Raw genomic sequence first — 25,949 nt, forward strand, 5'->3', positions numbered from 1 at the left:
CTGCGTCAGATGTGGGGGGGCTGAGGGATGGCGTGAGGGTGGGGTAAAAATGACGGTATGTGTCCTGCTGGGATCTTAAACACGAACCGCGCGGTCCTAATCCTATTGAGTTCCGTGGAGTTTACTCCCAGGTAAACGGATTGCAGACTTCATTGAACTGAATGAAAGACGTGTATAGATTGCACTGTCAAACAATAAAAGAGGTTTGTGTGGCTCCTCGGGGCGCAATCCTATGCATGTTTTGACAGGGGGTGGGGAAGCCATACAACTCCCATGCTGGCTGGGGAATATTGGGAGTTGTAGGACTTCTTTTTCGGTCTGAGCATGCATAGGACTATTCCCTTACCTAAGGCAATATTTTTTGTGGGGTCCAGACAGTGTCTTTGAGGTTGCTTCTAGACTGTCATAATAATAATAATAATAATAATAATAATAATAATAATAATAATAATTTATTTGTTACCCGCCTCTCCCTCTGGATCGAGGCAGAGTACAACACAAATGCAAACTCCATAAAATACATATAATTGATTAAAACATATAATGTTTTAATTCCCAACTATGGGTGCTTTCGAATGGAGGACTTCTAGTACTACCAGTCAAAAGACATTGTGCACCTATTCCATCTTTTCCTCCTTTTCTGCAGTACCGCCCCCCCCCCCAAAAAAAAACCCGCCATGGAAGAACCAGTGAGAAAACATGGGAGGGTTACAGATGGAAGACATTGGTCGCTTTCAGATGAAGAACTGCAACGCTAGAAATTGGAAGGCATTGTGCAGCAATTCCATCTTTTCTTCCCTTAATGGATTTTCTGGAGTAAGGAAAAAAGACGGAAGGAACGGTAAGAAAACATAGAAGAGTTATGCATGGAAGAAAACGTTGTCTGCACTCCTACCACCATAAAATCCCTTGAATGAGGCAGCGGGGTGATATGTTAAAAGAAAACTTGTCTAGAAGTAGCCCCAATCATAATCCTGCATGTTCCCCCAGTACTTTCATCTTTCTTTTTCTCACTGCAGAAATTCCATTAAGGAGGAAAAGATGAAATAACTGCACAGTGCCTTCTGCTTGGTAGCACTAGGAGCTGTCTGTCTGGAAGTAATCCCCCTAACCCCCCTAAGCATATTTATATTTTGGTTAAACTCCAAACATTTTACATAAGGATTGATTTAGTAGCAAATGCCAATGAGTTCAGTGAGAATACATATCTCCCTAGCTAACTAAACTAGAATTTGCTGGCTTACTGTGGCTTAGGCTTTTGTAGTAGGCAAAATTCTCTTTTCCCTCTTTAGATGCACGTATTCCTCCGTTGGCTTGAATATAGTATTGCTTGTTCTCAACTAAGTGCATGTGGAATTGTAAGATTTGATTCCACCCACCCACCCTCGAAAAGCAGTAGAGACAAAAAAACTTGTTATGGTATACATTTTTGTGGACTATTATGGCATAAAACATATTCTGTAATAAATGTGCTACTAGCTTCTTTTATTGTTTTAGAATTTTCCTGGGTTTCCTGGGTGGAGAGGGACATACAAATAAATTAATGAGATGCAAGAATAAATTAACAAATAAATCCATTAACAAATGGCTCTTGCTAATGTGGGAAAGTTGTACTGTGGAGTACTTCTAGTGCAGCAAATCCCACTTGGGTAAAAATGATCTCTTATCTCTGATCTAGTTTGACCTTTAAACTTTTGTAACAAAATTAGTACTTCAGCTATAGGGGGAAAGGCAGAGGAGCATGTAATCAAATCTATAAGCCCTCCATGCCTTCTAAAAAAAGTAGCTCAGGAGGTTATTATTATTATTTATTATTTAGAGTATTTTTATCCCGCACCTCAGCCAAAAGGCTCTCGGAGCGGCTTGTTGTCACAAAAGAGCCCCCTCTTCCCCCCCCCCCCCCCCGGTAACAGTACACAAAACCTGCAGAGTTTGATTTTGGTTACTTAAAGACTAACACCAAAGAAGTGTGGCATGACAATTTAGTCTGGTAGTCTTTTAAGTGTTACTGGTCTCTTTGTAGTCCAGGGATTTGTTGTTGTTTTTAAAAGGAATTTTAATGGCATTGGATTCCAAAATCCCATGGAGTTTCCAGTGGGAGGGAGACAAAGGGCCAAGAAAAAAGGGTGCCAAAACTAAGGTCAGGGGAGGAGGATATTGATGGACCTGTGGGATAGTATGCCTGGATTCCTGTGAGAAGGTAGAGTCAAGCCCATGGGGAAATTGCTCCGGAATATCTCTGCTCATGTGGCAGGGGAGTTGGGAACTTCACGAATGATCTATTTAATGGGAGAGAAATTATGATAGACCTCGTGATCAGCAAAGGGCTTGGAACTAATGAAGGAGCAAGATTTCTGTTACTGGGTGGAGAACATGCATCCCTCTGTGGGTATAGCATAATTTGTGATAGATTTGGGATCTGAATCAAGGAGGATAGGTGTGAGATGACTATTAGAGGGGAGGTATTTTTAAAGATGTGGTATGAATGGATGCCAGCAAGAGATGGCATGGGGGAGGGCAAAACATCTCAGTATCCATCTTTGCACCTTCAGGCTGTAAGCCACCAACTGTCCACCCCACCCCACCTTTCCATCATGGAGAGGTATCATGTGTTGGAGATGATTGGAGAAGGCTCTTTTGGAAGGGTATACAAGGGACGTCGGAAATACAGCGCACAGGTAAGAAGAGCAGAAGGGAGAAGGGCCGGGTTTGGCCCTCAGCAGGCAGGCTGCATAAGGAGTGCATTCCTGAACCTGTGGTGGGCTTTCTTCCACAATTCATCTCTCATAGGCAGAACAACAGATAGTGCGGAAAATGCGGAATGACATGTCCCCCGAAGTTTTTGTTTTTTAATACTTTGGCAGGTTGTGGCCTTGAAGTTTATCCCCAAGGTTGGTCGGTCACAGAAAGAGCTGAAGAATTTGCAGCGAGAGATTGAGATCATGAGGGGGCTTCATCACCCCAACATTGTCCAGATGCTTGACAGTTTTGAGACAGATAAAGAGGTGAGGTGTTTGCAGGGAATCCGTTTTAAGTGTGGGAGGTGGAAAAAGGTGTGCATTGCTGGTCATGTGGAAGTTCTCCAAGGAGATGCAAAGGTCTGAAGTTGCTGCAGTATGCTTAACAACACTGAAGGGTGTATGGTATTCCCATTATGTCCTAGTGAAGTCCTAGGAGGGGTAGGAGCCAGCCATTTGGGGGACAACTATCTAAATTACCCTGTCTGGATGTGGCTATCTGCTCATGTGACAGCATCTGGAAATTAACCTGTTGAGATCTATCAGCACAGCAGTATTCTCCAAGAAATGTCCCAGAACACCCACCTCGCAGAGTCTTGAGCCTCCCTAGGGACCTTGGTCAGTCATATAATCAAAATGTAGTCATTCCTGCTGAATTCTCTTCTCTTGATGGTGGCTTTCTGTTGCCCTTGAACAGTGCAGATGCTTTAGTCCCTCCCGGCAAACTATGTGAATGCTATGATTGGCTGTCTGGTCTCATTCTCGTCCTTCAGGTGGTGGTAGTGACAGATTATGCTGAAGGGGAGCTCTTTCAGATTCTTGAGGATGATGGGAACTTGCCTGAGGAGCAGGTAACTGTAACTTAAAGATTGAGAGTTGGTATTTGCACAAGCAGAGGAATGGCTACAGGAAGGGGAGAGTAACAGGGTGTAGAGTGGTAATATCTTGCTAGACGATGCACCCTCTTCTGTGTACTTAGCATGAGTTGCATCTCCTGGACAACAAGTAAGATAACAGGCAGATACCCCAATCTCCAAAAAGAGGAAAAAGAAGGATCAGGAAAACTACAAACCCATCAGTCAGATTTTGAGGCCAGGAAAGATACTAGAACAGATTATAAAGAAGTCAGTTTGCAAGCATCTTGATTAGGGATGGACAGATCTGTCAATCTCAGTCTCTCTAAGATTGTCATTTTTTGAGACAAGACTTTTCCATTCAGTTACCATATGAGCTAGCAATTTCAAAACAAAACCATACTGAAATTCATAAACATTTATTGCCTTCTCCCTACCCCCGTACTTTATATTGTGAAAATACTGTTTTGTGCACACTTTTCTCAAATACATGCATTTTGTGTGCACTTTCCCTCAATGTGCTCATTTTTATGCACATTTTCCCTGCTTCAGAAAGCCCGCAAAATATATATATTTTAGAACACAACTCTGTTGCAATTCTTTGAAAAACTCAGGAAGTGCAAATTGGGTAAATTCCTAAAAAGCCCTCAGTGGAATGAATTTCTTACCCACCCCTAATCTTGATAACAGTAATCAGAATAAACTAGCATGGATTGTAAAGAATAAATTTGGCCAGACTAATCGTTTTTTAAAAAAATGGTATACTAGCTCAGTGGATTGTGGGAAGTTGTGCATGTAATTTATCTTAATTTCAGCAAAGAATTTGACAAAGGTCCCCATATTATTTTGGTTAGCAACGTGGTTAAATGTGAGCTAGATGACAATACTGTCAGGTGGACTTATAGCTGGTTGGTAAACTATAGTTGAAGAGTGCTCATTAATGGTTTCTCATCAAATTGGATGGAGGTTTTAAGTAGGAGTTGTAGGGCTCTGTCTTTGCCCTGGTACTCTTCTACATTTTTATCAATGACTTAGATGAAAGGCTGAATGGTATCCTTATGAAATTAGCAGATTACATACACAACACTAGAGGAGATAGCTAACACCTCGGAATCCAGGAATAAATTCAAAATGACCTTGATAGAATAGAAAGCTGGTCTGAAACAAGCAAAATGAACTTTAACAAAGGCAAATGCAAAGTTCTGCAAGGAGGCAATAAATTAATAAAAAATGAATGCACAGGTATAGGTTGGAGGATACTAGACAGTAGTAATGTAAAAAAAAAAGATCTCAGAATCACAAGCTGAACATGAGTCAGCAGTGTGATGTGGCTTTGAAAAGGCTAATGTGATTTTTGGCAGCCCCAATAGTTTCCAAGTTATAAGAAATAATAGATTCACTGTATCCTGTGCTAATCAGATGTCACCTGGAGTATTGTGTCCATTCTGGGTACTGTACTTTAAGAAGGATGTAGACAAATTGGAAAAAGTTCAGAGGAAAGCAATGAAGATAGCCAGAGGTCTGGAAAACAAGTCCTATCAGAAAAGCTTCAGGGTGTGTTTAGCCTAGAGAAAAGAAGGCTGAGGGGCTGTCATGTAGAAGAGGGCAAAACATGTTCTCTATTGCTCCAGATGACTCAACTAAATCTAATGTGCTTTAGTTACAGGAAAGTGGATTTTTTGGGGTTGAACATTATAACAAACTTCTTAAGTGATAAGAGCATTTCAACAATGGAATCAATTGCCTAGGAGGTGGGATACGCTCTATCCTCTGTTGGAGGTATTCAAACACATACTGGGCAGCCATCTGTTGGGGATGCTCTTGATCGGGAGTCCCTGCATGAAGCAAGGATTGGACTAGATGGTTCTTTGATTTATGGTCTCAAGCTGCTGCTTTTATGGCATATTCTAAAAACACATTCCAGTGCACCTGGTAGGCAATCTTCTGATTAGCGGAAGACTATGATTGGGCTAGAAACAGGTCAATACAAGTAGAGTTCTGTGTATTTGTGTCTCTTGGGGGAGGGCCTATGATCCCAAATTGAGGCCATCAGCAGAGATAATAAAAGGAATGGAGGGTTTATGCTTGAGCTGGGGGGCAGCCCAACAGTAGTAAATGGCTTTTGTTAAGTGTCAGGGTTGTCATTTTTTTTCTCAGGTTCAGGGCATAGCCTCTCAGTTGGTCTCAGCACTCTATTACCTGCATTCCCACCGGATCCTGCACCGTGATATGAAACCCCAGAATATCCTATTGGGAAAAGGGGGTGTAATCAAGCTCTGTGACTTTGGGTAAGTGCTTTAAGAGCTTCCCTTCCCTACTAGCTCTGAGTCTTGGTGCTGAAAGATCTCTGTTGTGTTCCTTCTTCCCTGGAAAGGTTTGCCCGTGCAATGAGTATTCACACCATGGTGCTAACATCTATCAAAGGCACTCCACTGTATATGTCACCTGAGCTAGTGGAGGAGAAGCCCTACGACCACACAGCTGATCTCTGGTCAGTGGGATGCATTCTGTATGAGCTGTATGTGGGAACACCACCCTTCTACACCAACAGCATCTTCCAACTGGTCAGCCTGATCATCAAGGATCCCATCAAGTGGCCAAAAAACATGAGCCCCCACTTCAAGGTAGCTGTTTGTATATCCATATCTTTCCTATGCAAGCAGAGAGCTCAAGAAAGATTTATATATATTGTTTCCTTATTCTCATTTTATCTACCCAACACCCCTGTGTGATAGGTTGTCCTGCTCAGGGCTATCCAAGAAGCATTTTGATGCAAGGATTTATAAGTCTGGGTCTTCTATATTTAATTAATCCTGCCATCTATATTTACTTCATTGTTCTGTATGTACTTGTGGTTCTTTTTGTCTTTGCAATCTTGATCGCCTTAGGAAGCAATCCTATGCATGTTTAGGCAGAAAAAAAAGTCGTGGCTGGGATATGCTGGGAGTTGGAAGACTTTTTTCTGTTGAAACATGCTTAAGATTGCATCCTTAGTGTGATTTCATGCATTTATTTAATTTTATTTAATCTTTATATAAAAACATTTTTATAGCACTACCTCGCCATTTCTGGCATTGTGACGCTTTACAATAAGATATAAAGGGCCTTCAGTTTAATTGGTGTTTTCCATCCCATTAGCCTCCACATCAGTTCTTGTCTTCCCCCTCTGCTAATCTTCCTGTGATCTTATCGCTTGGATCTCCTAGCAATCACCTTCACTATGGGTTTGGTGCCACTGAACTATGAACCACAAGTGTTTTCTCCCATTCCAGCAACTCCCAAGCTGCTGCTACTTCAGTAGTTCCAAAAATATGGATCCATTCCTTCTCTCCGGCCCTAGTTCTGCCCAATGTTCTGTGTAGATTAGAATGGGGGAAGAGTGTACTTGCGAAGTCATGTGCTTGGGTACAAAAAGATTTTATATTAGTATCATTGGGACTATGAGGTTTCTTAAAGCACAGGATACAGTCATAGTTTCAAGATTCTACCCCCACTCCTGCAAATCTGAGAATTTAAAAATAGAAACAGAAGATAGCATTCTCAGGATTCTAGCATTCAGGGCAATTAGCTTTATGTATGCCTAGATTAAAGAGACTCTTCCAGCAGTGACCATGGAATTGCATTGGCTTTGAGGCTCTTCTGGTTAAATTAGTAGATAGGCTTATGGGAAGACTGTGGTTAGGGCATGAATGTGCAGGTGATCATCTTTCATCACTTCATAGAGCTTCTTACAAGGCCTGTTGATGAAGGACCCTCGTCAGCGCCTGTCTTGGCCAGAGCTGCTCTATCACCCCTTCATTGCTGGGCAAGTCACTGGTGAGTAATGGTTCCCATTCTTTTTGACATTTCCCCTGTATCTGGCTTTTGCACCTACCTTTCTTTGCAAAGCCCAATCCAAGCAAGCCTACATACTGACCTCTGGCATCTCTTGCAGTGATTGATGACATATCAGATCAGGGCATTGCCAACCCTTTCACCAGCAAACTGCCCCCTGAACTGCAGGCTCTAAAAGAGCAGCAGACACACATATTGGCCCCTCACAGTGGTCAGTCAAAGATCCTGAGGAAGGCACGGCAGAAGATGGCCCAGGAAGCTCAGAGAAAGGTAAGGAGTATGTAGCAACAGCCCTCGCAAGGTCCCTTGTGGGGTGGAGGGACTCAGTCCATGACATTCCTACCTGATCACATGCTGTTTGGTTTTTTACAGGAGGTGCGGAAATCCAAGGCTTTGCTTAAGGGAGACACCAACAAAGGAGGCCTTGGCCATCTACACAAAACCCGGCTTGCTCAGACAGATCCCAGAGAAGAGAGTCAGGCAGCTCCATGCACTGAAGAACAGAGCCACCCTGCTCTGGGAGAAAAAGGAACAGAGTGGGAGCAAAAAGAGCCACCCCCCACACCTCGGTGAGGATAAGGAGCTAGTGTTGAGGGTGGAGACAGCATGTTGCTGTGTAGTCTGGCTTTAGTTTCTCATTCTTCTTCCTCATGGACAGAGAGGATCGGATTACGCAGGATTATGAGCGGGAGTTCCCAGAGGTGAGGCCAGGAAGTGGCAGAACAGAGGCACGAGGCAGACGTAGCATCGATACTGTAGATCTGGAGACTGAGGTAAGCACATGGCCAGACACCACAGGCCTTTGCGTGGTAGCAAGGAGGTTCTTCCTTGACCTCCAAATCATTGTGGTCTTCATTATCTCACTCTTTTTCCTTAGGAGTTGGATAGTGATGAAGAGTGGCAACACCTGATAGATGCCACAGATCCTGCACATGTGCAGCTAAGTGCCCCACTGAGTCTTCTAGGAGACCCTGCCTTTGTGCGACGCATCCGTACCCGACTCAATGATTCTGGTCAGCAGGTGAGTTGTAGGAAAGGGCTGAGTACGCACACTCTGTAGGCTAGTCCTTGAGAAGCTGAGCTAGAAGTCCTATAGAGACTTCAACTGTCAGTCTCCTTTGGCAGTTTTGGTCATTTAGATAGTATCTGTAGGCATCTGGTAAGATATAGACAGAGAGACTGATGGGCAGTGTTGAAGGATGAAGAAAACCCTTATGAATTGATGTGGTATAAAGGTAGCAGGAAGCCCAGAAGGGAAGCTAGGGCATGCCATTGGCTCTTGTTGGGAAAACAGGGTGCAGAGCAGGGATGGAAAGGTTGTGTTGCGATGCTGTTAAGATAGAGTAATTACGGAATTACTGGGTTGTAAGATTAGAGTTATTAGAGTACTTTAGGGATTGATGTAGTGATGTGTGGGGAATGATGGTGTCTCTGGTATGACACTTGGCCTATATTGAGAAGAGTGTGTGTACATTGACCCCTCATTCTTGTACAGGTCCTGGAGGGAATGCTCGAAGGAGCATCCCATCTTCGTCCTGCCCTCCATGTCATTGGCAACTTGTTAGGTACTCGCTGTGACTCAGAGCTGCTGTACACTTTCTGCAGTGACATAGACTTACCCCAATTCCTGGTGCAGCTAGTGGGGAACATCCTGGACAGCTTCAACGTCAAGCAGGTAGGGAAGAGGTACTGTCTAAGAGGTTAGCTTTCATTCTGAAGAGTCAGAAAATTAGCATGGACAGCAGGCAGTTCTTTTAATGTTTGTATTTAGTTTCCCTTGTGGGACTCTAATCCAGAATGAGGATATTTTGAATTAGTTTATTCAGAAGAGGAAAATGTTCATTACGTGTATAATATACTTAATTTACACAATGTTGACTGCACTGTAACGGTGTCTGCAGGTGTCAGGCAAGAACTATAGAGAGCTACGAAGAGGAGGTATGAGTGGAGGGCAGGGATTTGGATCTAAGAGGTTGGATAAATAATCTCATTGCCTGATTGCTGGAAGCCTTCATGGTATCTGAGCTTGTCCGAGATGGTTCCTACACATTTTAAAATTTTGTTTAAAATGAAATGTAAGGCTTTAGGAAGCCAAATTCTTTGATTCCAGCTTTAGTGCTACATGGGCATTTACAATGTTACGCAAAATAGCGTTGGCTGTACAGATTTTTGCAGATTCTGTGCATCTGGACAGAGTCTAAACTCCAGCTCCCTCTTCTCTCAGACCTTGGTTAGTTTTTCGCCTCGTCTTGCTAAGGTAGATGATCCCAATAGAGATCAATTCTTCTTAATCACTGTTTCTTTCTACGGGATTGCCAGCCGATTGGAATCTAGTCCCCAAGGATTAGTCCCCAAGAATCTAGTCTCCTTTCTGTCTGTCCCACAGCAACCCTGGCACATCACACTGCTGATAGATCTAATTGCTGTGATGTCGGCCTTCTTTGCCAGTGATTTCAACCAAGAGCAGGAAGGAAAGAAACAAAGGTAAGGAGTTTACAGGATGGATAGGTCATGAAGGGGAATTATGCTAGTGTGCCATATCTTCAAAAGTGTGGTGGGCAGGCAAAACCCGGGCACAGAGTAGATGGACACGATGAAGACATCGTCTAGAAATAGTTTTATTCTCACGATTAAGCCTTGTTCTATCATTTAGTTTGAGAACTGGGCATGGCAAATAATGCCTCTGAGCTGATCGGAAGATGGGGAAATCTCAGGGCCTGTGCTGAGCTAGCTACAGTGTTTCAAGGCTAAGTTCCCATGTCTAACTCATAAACGCAAATACTTCTCTAGTTTGCAGGCATTCCACAGCTTTGCCAGTCACTTCCTAGTCCTGCTGCCTGCTTTGCTGACTCAACCCACAGACCGAGAGAGTAGGCTGCGAGAACAAAGCCTCATGGTACGTGTGTCCATTTTTGACCTCCTGTTTTCTAATCTACCCATCTAAATTCTGCCCCAGGCTCTCTCCCTCATCCCCTTTTCTGAGTTTCAACATTCATTGCCCTGTTTCACAATGCCTGCATGCCCATAACTCCAAAGCTGCCCCTTGCTAAGAGTTGGGGCTTCATGCCAACAAGGCTGCCCACACTCCTCACCCCTCAATGTCCTGGTTCGCATGTAAAAACAACCCAGTGTATGGGTTGAGTATGGGTCATCATTGAATCGTGGGTCATTATTAAATTGTGGGTTGTTACGTGCAAACCCTGCACTATGGTGATGGCAATGCAAGTTTAATGTGGTTGGTGGGCCTAGAAGGCCCAAACGGGGAGTTGAGAAAACAAGGCCAGAAGTCTTGATATACCTGTTCTGTATGTAAGCCTCTGTATGTAGTTTGGTTCTTGCAAGTGAACTGCATGATGGGAATAATGTATGTGTCTGAATGTGCTGTAACGCTAAAACTGTTAAATCAACAAGGAAATGCTTAACTGGAATTTCTAACTGTCAAGACCTATTGATATAGTAGAAGACAAATAAGCTAACTTAATCAGAAAGACTGGTCATTCAGGTCAATCTGACATTGCCAGAAGAGTTATGGGCCATTGGTTGATAAGGTATAATGAAGATTTTTTTTTATCTGTCTTTGTTTTGCTTTAGAGCTTTGCTAACTGCTAATTGGTTAAGATGCGGCTATGTATAAATGTACCTGCTTTTCACACTGCCAATTGAGAAGTTCTTTGTCTGTAGGACTTTCTCCATACAGCTGGATTACACTCAATAAAACAAGAGTTGCCTTACAACCAAAATGGATTTTATCTTTGACAATGGTTTCATTATGGGTTGTTAACCCTGCACTATGGTTTCATTATGGGTTGTTAACAACCCAAGAAGAGAACCCATGGCTTGTTGAGTTGTGAACTCTGGTTGTTTGTGGTTAACAACCCATAGTGAAACCAAAGTACTGGGTTTGCATATAATAACAGCCAAAGATTCAACGACAACCCTTATGCAACCTACATTCTGGGTTGTTGGTACATGAAATTTAGTCATTGTGGCTAAATTGTAACTCTGTAGGGTATCAGATCTTATTTTTAGATAAAGAAGTTTGGGCTCTAAATTAGGTAAGAACATAAGAAGATCCCTGCTGGATCAGACCAGAAGTCTGTCTACTCCAGCATCCTGTTTCCCACAACATCCAACCAGATGACTCCCAGGAGGAAACCCACCAAAACGGCAGAAAGGCATTTGGTCTTTTCCCACATTGTTTCCCAGTTCTTGGTATTCATTGCCATACTCTCTTTGGATCTGGAGGTTCCAAATAACTATCATGACTAACAGCCATCGTTTGTCCTGTCTGTCCTTCATGAATTTGTCCAATCCCCTTTTAAACCTGTCTAAGCCATTAGCCAACCTCACATTTTGTAGAAGCACGTTTTGTGTTGTGTGGGAAAAGTGCTTTCTCTCATCTGTCCTGCATCTATTCTCCAATTAGTTTCATCACAGAAAGATTTTCTCTCATAAGCATGCAAACTTGGAAGTATCATCACCATCATCATCATCTAAGAGTCAAACAGGCCTTTATGGACAGCTGGAACAGAATAGAGTTATGATAGGGAAACATCATTGTCTGAGGATCTAAAGCTATACAAAGAGTGATATTTTTCTTATGCTTGAGCAGAGGCTGGCCTACTAAGATAAAAAACACTGTAGGGAAGACTTGGAGCCCTTACATCTAATTGTGAAATTGATTTTCCAGCCCTTAGATTATCCTCATAACTCCTTTTTGTGCCTTCTGTAATTTTCCAGCATTTGTTTTCAAAGGGTGGTTATCAGAACTGAGCATAGTAGTTGGGCCCAGAGGTAAAACCACTTCCTTAATGCCACTCATTGTTTCCTTATTAATCTATCCAAGGATCAAATTGTCACACATGCCTTACTATACTAAAGTATACTGAGCCCTCAGGATTTGTTTCTTTGCTCAAACTTCTAGGCCCATTAAAATTATTTTGATTTCAACAGCACAGCTCAGTGTGTCAGTATTCTGCCACCACCACCCTCTCTCTCTCTCTCACACACACACACACTTCTAATCCATCCTGCTCCATCCACATTCTAACATCAGCTCTTATCTCCTACCCTTGCAGTGCTTTACCCGCTTGTGTGAGAGCATGGATTGTGCCTGCCCCTCCATCTCCATCCCCTTCTACGCCAGCTTGCTTGAGGATCATCACTCCCTGCTGGATGCACTCTGCCACGGTGCCAGCTGTGAACAGCCAGCTCAAGAAGGTAACAAATGCTCTGGAGAAAGTACCCACCTTCCTGAATGTTTGAGGTGGTGCAAAATGGTCCCCAAAGTCATCGTCCCCGGAAACTTTTTCATTTTTTGTGGCTGTTTACAGCCATTGTGTTCCTCCCTCATATTACAACCTCATTTTTAATTGGTTGGAATCACGTGGTGAAGGACAACCAGGGATCACACAGTGAAACTAATGACATCACTGTGACACATAGGCAATCATATTTGGTTATGTGGAAACGTATTGCCCTCATTAATGGGGACAGAAAAAACTTGTCCCCATTGCTAACACAACTTTACCCATGCCCTATCTTGCCATGCAGTGGGCTACAGTGAAGCTGCTGTAGTACAGCATGGCTAGACCATGTGTTTCAGTTCAGTACCTTAGTGCTCCCTGTCTTGCTGTGCTGCACTGTAGTGATTTTATTGCCTGGTAGGTTTGGCAATAGGAATTAATTTCCTCTCCCCCACCCTCCCAGAAAAATTACAAAAAGGGAGACTCTTCGGAAAGGGTTGCAAAAATGTTCCTGAAAATTAGGGCTCCATTTCCGCTCAGCTCTAATTCTGATCTTTCGTCCTAGCCACGGTTCTTCAGTTCTGCCAATGACTCTTAATTCCAATTCTCACCACTTTCTTTTGCTTTCTTTTGCTCTACTAATACCCCTCAAACTTGAGGTACTTTGCCTTTCTCTGGTGCCATTCCTTGACCTTGTCTTTCAGTTAAATTCAAGAGGTTTTGAATGTTAGTGGTAAGCTTGACCTATTTTACCCCATAGTAGGGGAGGTCCCTTGGGCCTTGCACAGGCCAACCTGCCCTTGCCTCACCACCTGCAGTATAGCTTTGCAGTATGGCACAGATTTTTTCTTCCCCTTTCCCTGCCATTAAGTTATGGCTTCCTTATGTCAGTGTTTTATTGGACATCTTCTAGTCTTCAAAAAACAGAACCAATCCCTTTTAGTATTTGAGATATGGTTCTCTTTATCTCAGAATCACTCTGTACCTGCCTCAACCACATTATCTGATACTTCCCCCCATTACTAAATTAAGTTGATTTTAATTTATAATATTTTTGTAGGTAAGAAATACACAAAGTTACAACAGTTCCAGTTAAATATGAGTAAAACCTCATTATAAATGGCATTTTACTATAATTTTGGACAACTGTAACTGTTAATCCTTAGGTATTAGAATGTGAACAGTTAATAAGAAGAATTTCTCTTCTCAGTTACGATGAATGTAATGATCCTTTGCATGCTCTAAGGTATACAAACAAGCGGAAATTCTGTACAGGGGCACCCCTTGGGCCCACTTGGGTGATGCTCTAGTGGAGGGCAGTGAGACAGGAGTGTCATTGTATCTCTTTATGAGCTTCAGGTGCAAGCAGAGCCTCTGTAGTGGAAAAACTACTCAGGAACATGATTTGATGACTGTGACGTTTGTTGGAGAAGATTTGATTTCAGGCTTTCTGGCACCGAATGTTCTTTGTCTGAAACATTTGTCTCCTTTTTATTAGAATTGTTTTTTTCTACAAAAGCTTTTTTATTTTGCTGAGCATCTGCAGAATTCCCAGCTTGCATGCCTGCATTTTTGTTCTCTGCATCCAGGCATATAAGGTTGCAGAGATTTCAGCAGTTTTAGAAAGTCTTTCACTATGATTGAATGGTGTCTGTTTTGACTGGCTGTTTGTATTGCCAGGAAGAGGCTTGGTGCTATTTAACATATTTTGTGAACAGACACTGAATTACTTTTTTTTTGATAATTCTGTTTTCTGGAATGCTATCACATCAATAGTGCACCTGTCCGGCTTAGCAATTTCCTTTAAAATGTAATAGCTATTCTTTCATGCTTTTGTAGGCATTGTGTGTGTAATCGGTCTTTCAGTTAAATGTTGGAGATTGTGATCCAAAATTCCCATTGTGATATCCAGCTGACTAATAAAACACTTGGCCTTTTCCAACCAGGATTGTCTTTTATCTGAGCCTTCCCTGGGTTCATCAGACATTTTGATGAGTTTGTGATGAATATTTTCATTATTTTCTAAAGTTCTCTTTAGAAAGAAAATTATACTTTATCAGGTAGTCCTGAAGAATTAATATTTTCATTATGCAGTAATAGTGGTAATTGTGATTATTCCACAATTGGAACAAGAAAACAGTTTGGTTGAGAAGCATTTCTTCTGTTGCTTCCATACTTTATTTAAGGCAGGGATGCTCATAGGCAAGTTCACTGAAAACAGCACTTTTAAATGATCTGAGAGAAGGCTTGCTTGTTGGTTCTGAAATCAAGTGCATTTCCACTAGCTTAAACTATAGAGAATGGAGGGGTTTTTTTCACATCATGGTACAGCATTATCTTGTAAAGCTCTCCAGCATTCAAAAGCTGACACTAGAGTTTGTATTGGACATGTTATATGGAATATATTTTGCTGATTCTCAACTGTCATTATAAATGCTGATTTTGGAATTAAGTAAAGGTACTTGCAGATAGAAGGCTTCTAGCACTAATATCGGAAAAAGCAATTGTGGTGTGGTTTGATTCAAGACTGGGGTTGGCTTCTTTCAGAGAATTACAATACAAGCAGTTTATTTTTACCGTTTTCAACAGAACACGACAGTCCTCGTGGGAAGTGCCATTTCCCATCTTTTCTGCTATTTTCAGTTGTTCAATGTATCCACTTACCCTTGAGTGGTTTGAGTCATTAGTTTTGCTAGCCAGCAATGGCTTTTTGGCATTTGCGTTTTGCACACAAGCCCCACGAAGCTGCCCTCACCTTGTGTGGTGGCGAATGCTGGAGGCACGTGGAACATTTGCTCTGCCAAGATTCCAAGCCAGTTGACGTTCCAGAGGGGAGCTGAGAGTAGAGTGGAGGTGGAGGGAAAGCAACTGGGCATGTACACCCCAAGGCCTTGCTCTCGTCCAGGGGTTTGCTTCAGGGAAAGAGGAGGAGCAGCAGTCAGGCGCATGCTCTGATACTTTAAAATAAGGCTTCTTTGGGGCAGGGCTCACCATGGCCCTGTTTTTGATGCTGGGGTTGAGCTCTAAATTGTATATAAAATAGTGCCTTTGAGCATGTGCAAAAGCATTGTCTCTGTACCACTGCAGAACTGCAGCCAGTTCTGAAGTCTAGATTATTAGCGGACATGACTTTCAGGCAAGTTATTTATTTATTACACAAATTTATATACAGCTTTCCACAGAGGTGTATCAAAGGGGTGAACGTAAAATGCAATGGCATCAAACAACAATAAAATATAACAATAAAACAATACAATCTGCTGTGTGCTACAAACCATAGCTGGCTGTATTACTCCTCAGGGAGAGCCTTTGTGAAGAGATGAATTTCAAGGAGCTTTATCTGTTAATAACAAGGCCTTGCATTTGGTCCACTAGATTAATGTGAAACTCTTTTTTATCCCTCTGTGAGCTTGAGGCCCCACGCTGTGTTAAATACTAGGGAAGACCTGTCTTAACTTTGCATTGTTCTCCATGCCAAGATGTTCCTCACTTGTAAGAAGCATTTATTTTCCATCTCTCATCAGCTTGGTGTATTTCATCCTGCAGGTATATTGTTTTTGTTATTTCCCCACCCCTCTTCTAACAGTGTCCCCACAACAAGGAAAGCCAGTACAGGAGTGGAGTGAACGCTTGGCAGATGCATTTACATCAGCCCTGGCAGCATCCTGTGGCATCCCAGGAGGCCACAGCACCTGTCACAAGGCCAAAAAGCAGGTGGGAGTTTTCTTGGCATTTATGCTTCTAAGTAGTTACCGTAGTTAGCAGTACATCGCCCTCAAGTGGTGGAAACTGGTAATGGCGTCAGCACTGATCGCAAGGGAATTCTGCTGCTACCTAGCCCTGCTGCTCATCTTGACCCCTGTAGTACAGGGATGGGCAACTTGTGCCCCTCCAGACGTTTTGACCTACAGTTCTCATTCACTCTAGCCAGCATAGCCTATGATGAGGGATGATGGGAGATGTAGGCCGACACATCTGTAGGGCCACAAGTTGCCCACACCTGCTGTAGTAGGAAAAAACACTGCCTGCTGTTTATCACCTAGCAGGAGATGTGCGGCTACTTCGCATTTCCTTTCATCACTGAACTGTGTCTCCTTGATATACCCTAGGTTTGACTTCTTTGGTGTCAGATTTTTAAAACTAAATCCAGTTGCTTTTGATTTGAGAGGAAACTGATAAAGTTATCAAATTTTATGGAATGGGACTCATCTAATTGACATTTTCAAGATTCAAAAGAAGTGGATCTCTTATTTTATCACTTTCTCCTCACATTTGGACAACTGCAATCAGAAAGTTGCAATGCAGAGCCTTGGATTGACTACTTCACTTCGGTTTCTTTACAGATCTCTGAACGAATAGCTGAGAAGCTCACTGACAAGGATAACCAGCTGCTGCCAAGCCTCCTCTCAGGAGTTGAGTGCCCAGCCTCTTCTCTGAATGGGCTTAAGGTAACCCGCTTCCCCGTGTTCCTTTTGAGTCTATAGGGTCAGAGAAGAGATGCCCTGGTCACCTTATCCTTTGACGCAACATGCCTCCATGCATTCCCTTCTTCCATCCTGGCTGGGAAGGGAGAGACGATGCTCCAGTAGTTCCATTTTGCTCTGTCTTTTCATCACCCAGGTTCTGTATGCATGTTGCCATGTCAGTCAGACTCTGTGCCATCGCTTAGCAACTCCAGAAGTGCTGAGTTCCCTGATCTGTCACCTGCAGGGCAAGGTATTTATTTATTCTTGTACTGCAAAGAGCTACCTCATCATGGACAGATGTGAGCTCTCAGTCGCAAGAGTGCTCCAGTGTGTGCACTATGGAAAACAGCAAGGCGAGGTTTAGGAATACAGGAACTTGCCTTATACCAGGTCAGACTGTTTGTCCATCTAGCCCAGTATTGACTACTCTGATTGGCAGTGACTTCCCAAGGGACTTTCCCGTCACCTGCTTCCTCATCCTTTTTAACAGGCTGAGGATGCTGACTGGGGATGATGAGAGTTGTAGCCCAACACATCTGGAAGTCAGAAGGCTGGGTGTGGGATTGAAAGGTAATGGCTTGTGGAGGAGAATGTTTCGGCGCTGAGCCTCGTCTCTTTAAAAGGTCCCATTGGCTGAAGGGGCACAAGCGCAGGCCGTTGAAGCCACACTCAGACTCCTCTCCCTGCTGCTGCTCCAGCTCCAGCTCCTCCCACCACAGTAAGTGTTGTGTTGTTGGCACCTTTCATATGTTTGTCACAACTACTTGATGATAGCAGAGACTTCACCCTTGGCACTGATTGGCAGGAAGCGCATGGCCTCCAGTAAAGGCCGTTCATGCCCCTATGGGGAGGCACTTGGCAGAAAAGGGGGACACAAGCAACTGCTGAACTTTTCTTCTGAGGTAGCTCCTTGCGAGAACTGGAGCAGCCAAATAATTGTATAGACCACAATGGAAAGGGACTTGGTATTACTTGAACCGGTCTTATAACGCTGTTGTTTCTTGGTGGTGTCTTAGGTCTGACGCTGTGCTAAAAGAGACCATGGAACTTTTCGACCATGCAGTAACTACCTCTATTCTAGTGAGTCATCCTACCTGCCAGCAGACTCTGTGGTAGAGTTTAGAATTTTCTGTATCAATTCCCTACACCTCAAAAGCTGGATCTCACCGTTATCAGATTTAGCTATAGGTATTTTACTCAAGGAGGAACCCAGGCATTCTACACCTAATGAGAAGTATTAGATTTTCAGGCATGATATGCAGAACTTCATGAGCTGTGAAAAAGAGAGTTCTAGTGTTCCCAGGCATTGTGGCAAGTGTGTATCAGATAAGAACATAAGAAGAGCCCTGCTGGATCAGACCAAGGGTCCATCTAGTGCAGCACTCTGTTCACACAGTGGCCACCCAGCAAAGGGACCAACAAAGCAGGACATGGTGCAACAGCACCCTCCCACCCCTGTTCCCCAGCAACTGGTATACACAAGCTTACTGCCTCGGATACTAGCCCAGTTCCTTCTGGGCTAGAGATAATGGGATAGTCTGGGTGTTACTATGCCAAGCTGGAGTAATTACAATTGGATCCCTGTAGGCTCTGAAGGAAGAAGCAGTCTAGCAGTTCCTGTGGGGAATCTAATAACTGGATCCACATCCAGTGCAAGTCAGAGGGTACTCTGGCTGATCCTGCACCTGGAAGGGTAGAAACAGCTTTTTACACAGAGGGGTATGAATATACTGAAGTCTCCCTTCCTGTGCAGAGTGCTGCAGGATTGCTACTCACCTATCTCATTCAGTATGGTGCTGCTGTGAAACTCAGGCGAGAAGATGCCTTGGCAACTATAACTACCGCACTCACAGAACCTGCAGAGGTAAGAAACCAACAATGGACAGTTTGGGACGAATCCAGATACAGCATCCTCTGGCTGCATTATACTGCCATGTGGTATAATGTCTGACTCTGAGCTCTAACACCTTGCACTGGCCTAGGCTGAATGCTTCTCTTATGTCTTTCAGCTGTGTCTACCAGCTCCCATGGGAGCTGGCTTCTATGATGGGCTCCTGCTCTTGCTGCTGCACATATTAAGCCAGGTATGGGCTTACTTACATGACCCACCAAGTAGATGCTTTGTCCTCTTCAGAGGGAGTTCACAAATGATCGAGGAAGTACATACTGGGAAAATTTGGAAATAACTATGCTGCCAGGTGGAATAGGGCAAAGAAATTGGTTACTTATTTTCTCATAGTCTATAATGATCTGCATATTATCATATCAATTTTTTTCTCAACAATTATGTGGACTAGAAATTTGCTGGGGGAAGGGGGTGTTCCTCCTTAAAATAAAAACAGAGTGTCTCAGGTAATGGCAGAATTGACTGTTCCATATTAGAAAATGTATGTGGCAATTTGTGGTATGGCTCACAATTAGGTAGATCCTTACATTTCCTAGCAAAATGTGGAAGGCAGTTCAGTAGCAGCCTTTCTGGGCATATTGGCTACCTCAGCCAAGGACGTTCAGTTATGTGCAGCACCTCTTCCGAGTGGATCCCCAAGTTCCGTCTTTTTAGTTATACCTGGGAAGACAGGACCAGTCAAGAAGCTTTTGAGGGAAGATGAGATAGGTTATGGAGGGAGTATCCATGTATTTGATGCTAAGCCAAATCATTGATTGTAATGCAATGCAAGGGAAGGCATTTTTGCCCTAGCCCTACTGGTTTGAGGTCTGTCCTTCTCCTTGTGCCAGGGGGACGCAGCAGCAGTGCGGGATTTTGCTACCTCAGAACTCTGGAGCATTGTGTGGCATCGTTTTGCCATGGTGCTCCACTTGACCACTCAGGCGCCAGTGATGGAAGGCGAGACCCCAAGAGGTGGCCAGGGTGCACCAGAGCCAGATTGGAACCTCATCTCCCCACAAGGTACAATGATGCCCTTTTTTAGTAGAAGAACCCTGAATTACCCAAAGAATGTTGGCCTCTCAGGAATCTCCTCTTGCTAAGTCAGAAGACATTGTCTGGGAGGCTCCAGTCTTCATGAGGTTGTATATAACAATGCCCACTACTTCTCCATGATGCCAGTCTAGGGAGTAGCAGTCACCTTTAGATTGGGAAGGGCAAGTTAGCATTGAGTGATTAGATCAGGGATACTCACTGTTCTTCCCTGCCCTATAGGAATCTTGCTCTTCCTCAGCTTAGCCCTCTTCATCTTCATGAGAGAGCCTCACCAGTGCCTACTGCAGCTGGCCCAGCCAAATGGGGTTATCATGGCAACCCTGAACAAGCTGCTTGAACCTGACTTCCTGGAGCACTTGGCCCAGACGTGAGTGATAAGACAAGGCAGGGTTGAGTTGCAGAAGCAACAGAATGCCCTAGGGATGCATGAGAATTCTGTTTGGGGTGATAGTGAAAACTCAACGCATTTTTCTGGTTCAGCCCTGGTAGATTTTATTCCATTTCCTCCTGCTGACATTGACTCAATCTGTAGGATTCCAATATGTGGATTCCGGGGTTTTCAGTGGAGGTAATTTGCACAAATTAGACTTTTTTTGTCTGTGTATGGAAATTTGCACAAATGGGATCATTTTTATTTAAAAAATTCCCTCAGTCTCTCACAAGTGCACAAGAGTGCAGATTCAGCTGTCCAATATGTGCAGTCTTCTTGCCTTGTCAATTTCCCCGTATGTTTCAGCTGTCAAAGGGAGCACCAGAGTAGGTAACACACAATGAAATTGACAAGAAAATTAAATGCTATGGAAGATTTCTTTTTAGGAGGAGTATTGCATAAGCACACACTTCTCACTTACCAAAACACAGCTCATGACACCTGGCACAGCCACTCGGTCTCCGGCACCTCTGACCTTGGTGCCCCTGTCTCACAGCTGCCATTTTCAACAAGAAAGCTGCCCCCAGAGGAAGAAGATGCAGATATGAAAACTGTTTGTCCCCTCATGAAATCTTTTCCAACCATCACCAGTCCTTGGAATATTCAACATATGCAGCAGGATTTGGCTTTTTAAGAACCTTGGCATTTATATTAAAAGTGAAGTTTCTGGGAGGTATACTTGCCAGTACAGTTGTTTAAATGTGCAGGCCACTGGGTTGAAAAATAAAGGGGACACTAGATTGACTCATCATGTCTCTCTAACCCACTCCTAGTACCAGTATTCCAATCTCCATAAGTACACTTTATTTCTTGCCCTCTTCCATCCCAAACCATGCCACTGTATTTGGATCTCTAGTTCCAAGTACTACACTCAAAAGAAGTGGTGCAAATTAAACCTATTTGTGCAGATTGACATAATCAGGTATAACATACATGGTAGTTTGGCTTGCAGCTATCTCCTGGTTCAAGTCTGTTAAAATCAGCGTTTAATGGCTGAAGGCTCGGACATGGCAGATGGAACACTGAAAGCTGTCTTATACCAAGTCTGACCATTGGTCCATCTGGCATAGTACTGTCTTACTGCACTGGCTGCCAGAGGCGTTCTAGCGTTTCAGCTTGGAAAGTCTTTCTTAGCCCTACCTGCAGATGTGAAAGATTGAAGCCAGGGCCTTTACATGCAAAGCATGTACTCTGCCATTGAGCTACAGACAGCCCTTCCCTTATTGCACTTGTGGTGTGGCCAACATTTCACTGTGTTGAGGTTTCTTCAGGCTCCTAGAATTCACCACTGCAGGGCAAATATACTTCAGTCCTGTCTGAAGTAAAGGCTGACTTATTACTGCTTCCCCTCGCATTTACCAGGCAGGTGCGAGAAGATGGTGATCCAGAGCTGGTGCCAGCGGTTGTGCTCCAAGTCTGCCAGCTCTTCTGTTTCCCCTTTGCTCTGGACATAAACCCTGACACTTTAGAGCTTATCATGACCAGTCTGAAGGACTCCCAGATCCCTGCTCGGTTACTCCAGGTAAAGCTTGTGTCTTCCACCCCAGTTATTTAGGCACTAGAAAAGTGATGCCCAGGAGGAGGGAAGGCTCTTGCCTCTTCACCACACTTTTCATCAGGGATGCAAGCTCTGCCCTCGCCGGACCAGTTTCACTTCAGAGAAGAGGGTATGTTTCACCCTGCTTCAGAATGTACCAAACTTTAAATGGCTTTTCATAAAAGGGTTTCTGTGGCAGAGGTGGTTGCGAGGCTGGAATGGAAATGCCATCCCTATAAAAGCATATACGGGTATTTGACCCTCTTTGGCATCCTTTCATAAGGCTAAAGATCCATCTCACTCCCCAGGCTCAGTTTCACCACCCTGCTTTCTCTTCCCTTTTTAGGTCTGCACTCAGCATCTTCCTTTCTTGGAGACAGAGCTGCCGCTGAGCCTCCTGTGCCGCTTGGTGCTGAGTGATGAGGGGGTCATCGAGCAGGTGGTTAGAGTGGCGTCCTCTGAGCATGCAGTCGCCTTCTTGTCAGCCATTTTGTTATCTGATCACGCAGCACTGACTGCAGACCTGCTGTCCCTCCTCACCCACATAGCCCGGGCCAGCCCACCTGACCTTCCTTTCCTACAGAGCCTCCTCTGTGGCTCAGACTCTGCCTCCTGGCCCCTGAGCCGCCTGCTGTGCCACCAGGAGTCTCTGGTCCGGGCCAGGGCCTGCAGCCTCATCGGTAACCTGCTGCGTCACGGACAGGGCTTTCCTCAGATGCTGCAGGGCCAGGCTGGACTGCTGGAATGTCTTCTGGAACGTCTTTCAGACGAGGACAAACATGTGCGCCGCTCGGCCAGTTTTGCTGTTGGCAACGCAGCCTACCAGGCTGGCCCCCTTATGCAGGCCCTCAGCAAAGCTGTGCCCTGGGTGGTTCAGCTCCTGAGTGACCGTCAGGCCAAGACCCGTTGCAACGCAGCTTCAGCGCTGGGTAACTTGGGCCAGCAGTCAGTGGAGCTGGGGGATTTGCTGATCCAGAGCAGAGCACCTGATCTTCTGCTGGATGTGGCCTGCCATGACTCCCAGCCAGCTGTGCAAGAGGCAGCACTCATTGCTCTTCGCTCCATTGGCCAGCATCCCAGCATCCACCAGGTACCAAATTCAGCAATGGGGGTGGGCAGGCAGAGATATTGTGGACTATCAAGCCAGCCTGGAGACAGGACCTTATTAATCATCAGCCAGGTTAAGCATGTTGGGCAGTAATTAATACACAGCAGTGCAGAGTGGAAGGTTTGTTGCCAGGCTGCCTTCAGTGGGCTTTGGGGGGAATGAAGCACAAGGGCTCATGCAAGCTTCACTTGCTGGTCAGGCATTGGAACCTGCTTGTGGGTTAGCACCCAAAAGAAAATGCCAGCGGTTGGTTCCCCTTAGGAAAAAGGCTTGAGCATTCCTGCTGCCGTTCCAGTTGCTGGTACCGGATGCTACTTAGGCATGAGATCAGAAGATGCTTGGAGAAACTCTTGTCTTGACTCCTGTGAAACAGACATTTTGCACAGGCAAGAGTGTGACAACAGACTCCCTTTGTTATCTTAACTGCCTGCATCTGCTCAGTTCAATCTGTTAGGCACGATTGGGCTCCAAACCCTCCCACCACTGGGAGTACCAGGGGGTAACATCTCTTGCATAAGTAATGTTGTGTTGGCTTTAAGGGTCCATGAGCTTATGTTTGGATATCTACCTCTTCACCCATTTTTTTCTTTTTCCTGGTCAGTTTTGCAAATTTTAATGTACTTTTTCAGGCTCCTGGGTAAGTTCATTAATCCCTACTTATGAAAAGCATGCCAGACCCTCAAGAATGTTGTCTGTCCTCTTTCTCTTTACCTGACAGTACGGATTCATCTTTTGTAGTTGGTGACTTGGGGTGTGTGTGCTAAAAAACACTGCAAGGAGGTTCTTTAGGACAGAGCTGGGCAACCTGATGCACTCCAGATGTTTTGGATGACAGCACTCATAGCCCTAACCATTGGTCATGCTGGCTGGTGCTCATGGGAGTTGTGCCCTCCAAATGTTTTGGACTATGAGTTTACCAGGCTTTAGGGCAAACAGGCTATGCAGGGGTGAAACTCTAGGCCACTATATAACTGTCACCATCTCCTTTCTAGGTGCTGGTGTCACTCAGAGCAAGTGAGAAGCTGGAAGCACTTTCCCTTAATGAGTCTCAGGCGAGTGCCTGTAGCAGCACACGGCCCTCATCAACAAGGCACTGCAAAAAACTGATCCACCTCCTGCAGCCTGCACATAGTGTCTGAGAACTAGGAAGGTGGCATACTTCTTCCTCTTTTTTCCTTCCCAGCACCTGAGCCATGGAGGGCCATAAATACTGTTGCAGCTGCTTTCTGGAACTGGTCTTCAGTGTGCTTGAACGTCCAGGGGCTCTTGGGTTTTTAACTGAAGTTGGAAGAAGCCCCACTCCTCTAATCCAATCTGATTTGTGCAACCAACTGGCTGTACTATACCTCTTTCCTGTTGTGAAATAGCCGGAGAGGAAGCCAAGCTGCCCTGTTACCTAAGCAGGGACAGCACTGTTTAGTTCATGAGTAAGAAATACCGTGTCCTAGCCCTAGTGCCCCCAGCAGTAAGTGCCTTGGAACATTCTTTCATGTAGTTTGTTCTTCTGAGACTTCCATCCTCCCCCCCTTGAATAACAACAAGCAGTGTCATTACTGCTTGACAGGCATTCTTCTTTGCTCTGGGTTTTGCAGGTTAACTTGTGGGGCAGAAACTAGGAGTTTTTGATTAGGAATGGACAGCTTCCCTCCAGATTCTCTGATCAACCTTGATACATTGCATCTATCATATGTTCACCAAGAACCTCAATGTCTTATTTATTGAAGACTATGGCCTGGCTGGACTTTTGACTTAATATTTTCTAGTATGCCTTTGTAATAAAAGCTGATTTCTTTCCTAACTCCCTGCTTGTTTACATATTACAGAGGAAATTGACAGAGATATTTCAAATGCTTTGCCAACGCCACTCTCTAGCCAGAAAATGTATGAAAACTTTGCACATCAGCTACATAACCTGAAAAAAACTGTACATTTAGTATTAGTATTCCAAGGTCTAGCAGAGGAAGCTGGGAGAGAGTTAAAGGCTGCAGTCCTAAACACACTTAGCTAGGACTAAGTTCCACTGAGTTCTTACTTACATTTAAGTAGCCACAGACTGCACTGTACAGCTGAAATACTATGCACACTTACCTTGAAGTAAGGTCCCATGAGCATTGCAGGGCTTGTCTGTGTAGATATACATAGGAATGGGCTGGTACTGAGGTGTTTTGTATAGGCAGGAAGGAGAAAAGGACTGCTCAGTGCAGATGCTTGACTAACCTCACTTCCAATTTCTAAAATTTTAAAAGACCTGAAGTTTGAATAGTAGCTTCCCTTGCATTTTCCCTGTCTTTAATTTGAGCCATTATCTTACACTTTGAAATAACAGCACAGCTCTGCATGATGTTATGAGACACACTGCATTTTATGTTGCATATGCAGAAGAGCCTAACACACCTTTAGTCTATTAATTTTACAAGCTTAGTACTATTCTGGAAATTTTGTGGTCTCTATCCTGTTTACTCAACTAGATGAGGGAATCAAAATGAATTTGGCAAAAGTTACGCGAGTTCATTGATTTCTCTTGGCAAAGCAATGTCAGCCCTCTTTGTGAAAAGAAACAAGGAAGTCTTGTATATTGAAAATAATGTTAGATACGAGTGACTGCTGCCCCAGCTCCCCAAGCACAGAAAGAAGTACCATTTCCCCTGTGCAGTGGGGCTGAATTACTAGAGCGGTAACTGTAAAGTCCATAGAATCGAGGGCAGCTAAATTGGTTTATTCTAACTGCTTTGAGGATCTGGCCAAACGGGAAGCTGAGTTGACCAAGGATGTGGAGCTACACAGGACTTCAGCTA

At 44.1% G+C, this 25,949-nt stretch overlaps 2 protein-coding genes across 2 annotated transcripts in view; one reads left to right on the forward strand and one right to left on the reverse strand.

Annotated features, from left to right (window-relative positions):
• ZNF142 (zinc finger protein 142) overlaps nucleotides 1-25,949 on the reverse strand; it is a 411,120-nt gene that overhangs the window by 100,657 nt on the left and 284,514 nt on the right. The gene's annotated exons all lie outside the window — the stretch shown is intronic.
• Nucleotides 677-24,929, forward strand: STK36 (serine/threonine kinase 36). Its single transcript, XM_063116759.1, has 27 exons — nucleotides 677-841; nucleotides 2,553-2,678; nucleotides 2,865-3,005; nucleotides 3,512-3,589; nucleotides 5,750-5,880; nucleotides 5,967-6,216; nucleotides 7,315-7,408; nucleotides 7,527-7,696; nucleotides 7,799-7,995; nucleotides 8,085-8,199; nucleotides 8,304-8,447; nucleotides 8,922-9,101; nucleotides 9,813-9,910; nucleotides 10,217-10,322; nucleotides 12,505-12,646; nucleotides 16,259-16,386; nucleotides 17,016-17,120; nucleotides 17,293-17,388; nucleotides 17,762-17,856; nucleotides 18,155-18,218; nucleotides 18,892-19,002; nucleotides 19,148-19,222; nucleotides 19,875-20,046; nucleotides 20,299-20,446; nucleotides 21,872-22,031; nucleotides 22,393-23,136; nucleotides 24,147-24,929. Exons 2-27 carry the CDS (start codon nucleotides 2,595-2,597, stop codon nucleotides 24,291-24,293), a joined length of 3,975 nt encoding a protein of 1,324 aa, XP_062972829.1. The 5' UTR covers nucleotides 677-841; nucleotides 2,553-2,594; the 3' UTR covers nucleotides 24,294-24,929.

Source organism: Elgaria multicarinata, chromosome 2 (genome assembly GCF_023053635.1).
Source record: "Elgaria multicarinata webbii isolate HBS135686 ecotype San Diego chromosome 2, rElgMul1.1.pri, whole genome shotgun sequence".
Classification (NCBI taxonomy): Eukaryota; Metazoa; Chordata; class Lepidosauria; order Squamata; family Anguidae; genus Elgaria; species Elgaria multicarinata.

What these genes read in the sequence shown, in the direction of transcription:
- STK36 (XM_063116759.1), top strand. Translation starts at nt 2,595, where the DNA reads ATGGAGAGGTATCATGTGTTGGAGATGATTGGAGAAGGCTCTTTTGGA. An exon ending in GTTTTGAGACAGATAAAGAG is followed by an intron (nt 3,006 to 3,511) that starts GTGAGGTGTTTG and finishes CTCGTCCTTCAG; the next exon opens with GTGGTGGTAGTGACAGATTA. An exon ending in CACTCACAGAACCTGCAGAG is followed by an intron (nt 19,003 to 19,147) that starts GTAAGAAACCAA and finishes TATGTCTTTCAG; the next exon opens with CTGTGTCTACCAGCTCCCAT.